The sequence below is a fragment of the Phaseolus vulgaris genome, chromosome 1 (assembly GCF_000499845.2).
Source record: "Phaseolus vulgaris cultivar G19833 chromosome 1, P. vulgaris v2.0, whole genome shotgun sequence".
NCBI lineage: Eukaryota > Viridiplantae > Streptophyta > Magnoliopsida > Fabales > Fabaceae > Phaseolus > Phaseolus vulgaris.
The window spans coordinates 7,137,607-7,144,997 of NC_023759.2; the positions used below are offsets into that span (position 1 = coordinate 7,137,607).

At 32.5% G+C, this 7,391-nt stretch overlaps 1 protein-coding gene across 2 annotated transcripts; it reads left to right on the plus strand.

Moving 5' to 3' along the window:
- Positions 1-1,196: 1,196 nt before the first annotated feature.
- LOC137813419 (U-box domain-containing protein 35-like) lies at positions 1,197-6,805 on the plus strand. 2 transcript variants are annotated; one of them, XM_068615662.1, is made up of 10 exons: positions 1,197-1,814; positions 2,171-2,271; positions 2,434-2,555; positions 3,249-3,436; positions 3,531-3,594; positions 3,733-4,042; positions 4,897-4,998; positions 5,080-5,508; positions 5,693-6,448; positions 6,535-6,805. In XM_068615662.1, exons 1-10 carry the CDS (start codon positions 1,613-1,615, stop codon positions 6,598-6,600), a joined length of 2,340 nt encoding a protein of 779 aa, XP_068471763.1. In that variant the 5' UTR covers positions 1,197-1,612; the 3' UTR covers positions 6,601-6,805. The 2 variants fall into 2 exon arrangements, with proteins under 2 accessions (XP_068471763.1, XP_068471762.1); XM_068615661.1 differs by having other exon boundaries at positions 1,235-1,814; positions 3,246-3,436.
- Positions 6,806-7,391: the final 586 nt, after the last annotated feature.

The following is a 7,391-nucleotide window of genomic DNA, read 5'->3' on the forward strand; positions in this document are numbered from 1 at the left end:
TATGAATAAAATGTTTATGAATTAACAATTATTTCTTTGTAAGAAAGATTTTAGATAAATATCCTCTAAATGAGAATAATTCCTTAGGTTACCTTATTTTTAATGAGAATAATTCCTTAGGTTACCTTATTTACATGTAGTTAGAAGTGATGCTAAAAATATTTGGATTCTTGGTCTCTATTCTATTTAATCTTTCTAAAACCTCTTAGTTACTTCAAAAAATAATGTATCATGGTATAAAAAAAATAGTAATAATAATAATTAAAGCAACATGTAGTGTCAACATTTATATTGTTATTATTTGAGTTTATATATTTCATAAAGTCAATGTTTATTATCATATATTTAAAATTTATAATATTAAATTTTAATATAAAATATATTATAATTAAAAATAGTAAACTAAAAATATTAAATTGTATTATAGTATTATTAGAAGATTTTTTTTTTACAAATATTTCACAAAACTTTACAAAATTCATTGAAAAATATGGAGAAATTTCATTAATTTGTAAAAAGAGTTTTACTAAATGTGAAACATTCTAATAGATTTGCAACAATAATTTAAATTCTTAGACCCAATTAAGTTAATTCAATCTAATTCACAAAAGAGTAGTTGTGTTCAATTGAGTTTAACATAATGAAAATACAAATGTCTAACTCGAAAATTTTTAGTAAATTGAATAATGAATTTCTCCAAATCCAGCCCAATTCAACCCGCAAACACTCATAATAAATAATCAATGTAATTATAATCTAATAACTATATTTCATAAAAATATATTTTATTAAAATTTATGTGATTAATAATTGATATAAATTACATTACTCTATATCCAAAATTATAAACTCTCATAAATTTTATCATAATCATGATGCCTTTTTTAATTATTTTTTAATGAAATAAAAACTTCTCAAATTTTAGAAAAAATGATTATAAATAACGCATTAACCTATTGAAAATTTGTTTTTATTTTATTGAGTTCAGAAACAAATAACGCATGCATAAATAAACGAGAGCACCATTTCGTTTTGCAAGAAATAAAGAGATGCAACATTCCATTTCAAAAAGTCAACGGAAACCCGTAAAATTTGGTTATTCTCTCATGGGAAGAGAGAAGAAAGAGCAGAATCTGTGTGGTTGTTATGTCCGTGAAAAACTCAATTAAGCTAAAAAGGAAGCCAAATATGGCTGCAAATTATAGTTAGAGGAACTTGTGTTTCCTTAGCCGTTGCTGTTCAATACTTTATTGTTTAAAACACACACAAAAACAAAAGAAAGAAAGTAAAGAAAACACAAGACATCAAATTCCTTTTGTCTCTTGATCGTCATTGAGGGAGGGACAAAGGAGATTCAAAGAAAACAAAAGCAATAACAAGCCTGCATTGACTTGAGAAGAGTTTCCATTGCTTCATCATAGAACCCTTTTGAAAATAAAAAACATAAGAAAGGAAAAGATATAATAAAAGAGGTAGAAAGTAAAAGGAAGAAAGTTTAGAGGTCCCCTTGGAAAGACATTTTGGTTTCTGGGTATATATTTGTGTGGTTTATCGTAATAGGAAGAGCACAAAAAGTTGAAGAGTGTTTGAAAAAGAAAAGTAAGGAAGAGGGATGTGGCTACAAAAGCATCACTGCGACAAGAAGGATGGGGTGAATGGAATAGTGGCAGTGGCAATAGATTCAGACAAGGGGAGCCAGAGTGCACTAAAATGGACCATTGATCATCTCCTCACCAAAGGGTCAAATGTAGTTCTCATTCATGTCAAGCATAAACCATCTTCTCTTTATCCATCAGTTTCTCTTGTGAACCCTAGTAAGGATTCATTATTATGTCTCATCCATGTTCTTCTTAGTACGTTTTTTCTTTAAGTCAAATCAGTGTATTCATGTCTAGTTTTAGAGAAATAAGATGAGATGGTTTCTTAAAAGTTGAGGTAAGCCTATCTATCTCTTTATTTTCTTCTCCTGAAAATGGTTTTTGAAAACATTATCTGAATTAACATATAATAGCATATGCATGAATTCCTCCTTGGACCATCTGTGTAAGTATGTTATCTGCTATATGAATGGTTGATTTCTAATTGCAAAAGAAGTTCAAAAAGGAGGGGAAAAAGTAACATTTGTAGCCATACTAGGTCGTAGATTGTTTAGTGACTTTCTAGGTTGCAGGGGCAAATGGTATTGGTGAGCATGCACTTGTTTGTAAGGACCCTGATGAGCAAACCAAAGAAGTTTTCCATCCATACCGTGTATTCTGTGCAAGGAAAGATGTAAGTTTATTCTCTTTTTCTTGGAAAAAAAGCCAAAAGAGGTGAAAAGAATTCAAGTTTCAATTAGCTATAGTCTCTTCTCTTGCTCCATTGATCCTCTACAAGATTTATAGTGACATTAATGTGAGCATCTCATCATTTTTGTGGTTTTTATGTCTATAGATACACTGCAAGGACACCGTAATAGAAGATGTAGACGTAGCCAAAGCTTTAATTGAATATGCTTCTCAATATGCAATTGAGCATTTAGTCATAGGCTCTTCACACAAAGGTGGTTTTCTTAGGTATGTCTTTCTGTTGTCTATCCATGCTAAATGGTCGTGTTGTGCTACAAAGTTTGCTTTCTAGATCACATTTTAATATATCAATAATAAGATATGTATAAGTTCTTTACAAGGATAAAAATTGTAAAGTGCATCTTATAAATGAACTCATTAACATTGAATCCAGTACAACAAACCCAAATAGGCATGTGCAATCAAGCTTGTGTCATACATGATATGCACAACAATCTAGGACCTACTAATGTTGGAGGCACAAGTCATTAAGGATTCATAACAAACTCACATGTGCTTCATTGTGTGGGTTTGAATCTTTCTATTGCCACCTTTCTTGCTTGTTGAGTCTTGACAAACAATCCAAACTTCTATTTGAGTCTTGTTATTTGGTCATCTCTCCATTCTATCACATGTCATATACAAAAACATAAATATCTTAGGTTCTATAAGAACCATAAATATCTTGTTATTTGAACAAAAAAATTGTATTCTATAAGAACTTTTAAGAGAGAAAAATGAGAATAAAAAATAAAATAAGCTTATGAAAAAATCAATTTCATTTTATCCTAGAAGCACTTACAGAATAAATGGTTATGTTCCTCGAAGTATAAGTGTACATAACTAAGCAAGTTGGTTGAATTTCTGTGTTGGGTAAGTTTATATGAGTCATTTACCAAGGGATGCCTTTTGCATCAGAAGATTCAAGATAGCAGATGTTCCAGGAACAGTCTCAAAAGGGGCACCAGATTTCTGCACAGTATATGTTGTTGCTAAAGGGAAGATTCAATCCATGCGATCTGCTTCTCGTGCTGCTCCTGCCTTTTCCCCTCTTCAAAACCTACTTACTCAACCAGAACCACGTCTGCCTCTGGCTAACAATGTCAAAGGTAACTTTATCTCTTATAAAAAAGGTACACCTATAAAAATATGTCTGTTTAAATTGCCATGATGTTTCTGAATGAAATATTTGGTTTCTTTTAGGGCTTGAAAGAAGGTCTTTTGAAGCACCACCCCGTGTATCACATGATGGATCAGACTCCTTCAGGTAATGGACATTTATTGCATAATGCATGGCAATTTTTTTATTTTTTATTTATATTTTCATGCATGCTTTAATAATCCATGCATGATTAACAAGTAACAAATTCTCCATGATCTAAAAGCAAAATGCTAATGGAATCAGGTCTCCATTCACTAGGAGAGGAGTGAATAATGACAGGTATGGGGAAATTTCAATGCCAGAAACTGACATAAGTTTTGTAAGCTCTAGAAGGTCAAGTACAGATCGCTTATTCCCTTCAATGCATAGCAACAACAACCACTCAGAGACAGGAATATCCAACCCCCGACTATCGTATAGCTCTGACATTGATGGAACTAATTATAGCTTTGAGTCAATACATTTTGGAAGAAGGTCTATGGACATCAGCTCTGATTTCTCATCCTTCTCACAAGAGAGCGAGGGCTTGTCATCCACTACATCACAAGGCATGGTAAGACATGTAGCCAATGTGCATTTTTATTTCATAATATAAAAGGCCAAATCATTTTATGGTTTAAGATAAATTTAGTTCGATGCACACCAACAAAGTTGGTGTAGTGGTTAAAAGTTCTATGTGTACCCATGGAACCTGTATTCGATTCCCTCATAGAACAAAATCTTAATAAGAAAGTGTGAAATGGTCGAGGTTCACTTTGGAGAATAAAGTGCATTTACTTATAACCTTCAATTAAGTAATTAATAACTCAGATTATCATAAAAAAAGATATACATATTCTTCCCAATTATCAATATATGTGTTCTATGTAACATTTCTTTCAAATATTAATTTCTTTTTGGGTCAATATGATGGTTGATAAATCTAGAAGTATATAATGTCTTTATTAAGTTAACATTATATAATTGTTTACCATAATCCAAAATGTTTCATAAAACTAATAAATATAACAATAATAAGAGAAAAATGCCATAACCTCGGTTAAGCCTTGCCCAAGCTGCTATTAGATTAAGGAAAGTTAATGGATTTAGTAATTTTCATTTTAATTGATGGTTATTATTGAAGGGGATAAGTAGCACTAGTACTAAATTAAAGGGGTAGAATGTAGTTTGTCATAAAAACAAAAGATCAAATAGTCAAATATTTCAGTTAGTTACATGTTTTCTTATATGGGTAAAGTATTTTGATTCCTATAATGTTTTTCTGGTCACTCAAGAAATTTGAGTTTCATTCCCTTTAACAATAGTTTGCTAATAACATTAATAATCTTTATAAATAATTATAAATTGAAATTGTGTTTGATTCTTGATTGCTACTACATTGTGGATAAACATGTTTTGGAAGTGTAGGATGATGTGGAGGCTGAAATGAGAAGACTAAAATTGGAGCTGGAGCAGACAATGGAAATGTATAGTAATGCCTGCAAAGAAGCACTCACCGCAAAGCAAAAGGTACGATGTTATGGTATCTACTTCTGCATCATCTTAAAAGCACAAGATGGTTTGACTCTGACATGTTTCAATGCATCACAGACTGTAGAACTCCAACGATGGAAACTAGAGGAAGAGAGGAGAATGGAGAAGGTAAGGCTTGCCGAAGAAGCTGCATTGGCAAGCGCAGAAAAGGAGAAGGAAAAATCAAAAGTAGCCTGGGAGACAGCTGAGGCACAAAAGAGGATTGCAGAACTGGAATCACAAAAGAGAATCAATGCAGAAATGAAAGCATATAGAGAAACAGAAGAGAAAAGAAGAGCAGTGGATGCTTTATCAAACAATTGTTTGAGGTATAGAAGGTACACAATTGAGTCGATTGAAGCTGCCACAAATTTTTTTACTGAGTCACAAAAGATTGGGGAAGGGGGTTATGGTCCAGTTTATAAGTGCTTTCTAGACCATACACCTGTGGCAGTGAAGGTTCTACGTCCTGACGCAGCACAAGGAAGGTCACAATTTCAAAGAGAGGTAATTTAGCAAAAAACAAAAATTCATTACCCCTATATGCAACACTTAAAATTGTGGTTTGAGAAATCTCTAAAATAAATAATTATCCACATTGGCCTAGATTTTCTGCAGTTGTAATACTCAAACAAATCCTACCATGATCACGTCCACAATTTAAGTTGATACTTTGGCATGAACATTACAGGTTGAGGTACTGAGTTGCATTCGACATCCAAACATGGTTCTCCTCCTAGGAGCCTGCCCTGAATATGGCTGCCTTGTGTATGAGTACATGGCCAATGGAAGCTTAGATGACTGCCTCTTCTGTCGAGGAAACGCACCCCCAATTTCATGGCAGCTTAGGTTCAAAATTGCAGCTGAAATTGGCACAGGCTTGTTGTTCCTCCACCAGACCAAACCTGAGCCTCTTGTGCATAGAGATCTTAAACCAGCCAACATCTTGCTGGACAGAAACTATGTCGCCAAGATCAGTGATGTAGGTTTGGCCAGACTGGTTCCACCCTCAGTGGCAGACACTGTGACACAATATAGGATGACATCAGCTGCTGGAACATTCTGTTACATAGACCCTGAGTACCAACAGACAGGAATGCTGGGAGTGAAATCTGACATATACTCTCTTGGGATCATTTTCTTGCAAATTTTGACAGCAAGACCTCCAATGGGATTGACTCATCATGTTGAGAGAGCCATTGAAAATGGAACATTTGTTGATATGTTGGATCCAAAAGTGCCTGATTGGCCAACAGAGGATGCTTTGATCTTTGCAAAGATTGCTGTGAGGTGTGCTGAACTGAGGAGGAGAGACAGACCTGATCTTGGCAAGGAAGTGTTGCCTGAACTAAATAGGCTAAGAGAACTTGCTGAGAGCCATGATCACTGTCCAATGTTTGGTGGCTATGTTAGCCCATCTAATCAAAGCCAAGTTTCTCTTCAATTGGTAAACCTCTTCTAATTGATGTCATTATTGAATAAATGTTGAATATATAAACTTGATCTTGCTTACTTTGCATCACCCTTTTGCAGGATGAAGTCAGTTCTCCACTTCCCTATTCTGGGGAGAGTTCAAGAAATGCATCAAGTCCTGTTTGACATTCACTCAAAACAAGATCTTCCTTTTCAGCAACATAGATAGTAAGTTCTGTGAAAATTATCCCAAGGATAAAGTGTAAATTACGTAGGTAAATTGATGTAATAATTCCTTGAATCTTTCAATTTGTGCATAAGATTCCTTCTCATTTCAAAATTTAGGCTGTAAAAATACAAGATTCATAGTCAAAGTTATTCTATTTATTTATTTCTTACTTTTATTCATTTTATTATTATTATTATTATTATTTATTCATTTACCTTATTTAATTACGTCATGTAAAAAATAATTTAGTTAATATATAGATTTTATTTTTGTTCATGATATTAACTATCAATCATTTTAAAAAAAAATATATTTTTTAACTATAATTGTCTGAAATTCATTTGATGGGTAATTTAATCTTTTGTTTTCCTTTATGGATATTTGCGGGATCAAGACTTATTTTGGACAAATTCTCGGTGCACCTATATATATATATATATATATATATATATATATATATATATATATATATATATATATAATTTCAACCTTATGGGCACTTCTATATTTTGGTTTTTAATTTCAACCCTACTCTTGGCACCTCTCTATATATATTTTTTAATTTCTACCCTACTCTTATGAGCACCTCTATATTTTTTTTTAAAAAATTTCAACCCTACTCATTTTGAGTATATGTTAGGGTTTTTCATTTGTTTTTTTTTTTTCATTTTTATCATGTATACTAGATTGTAAAATTTGTAACACTCCCTTACTATAATATGTATTCTAGATTATACAATCCAGAAGG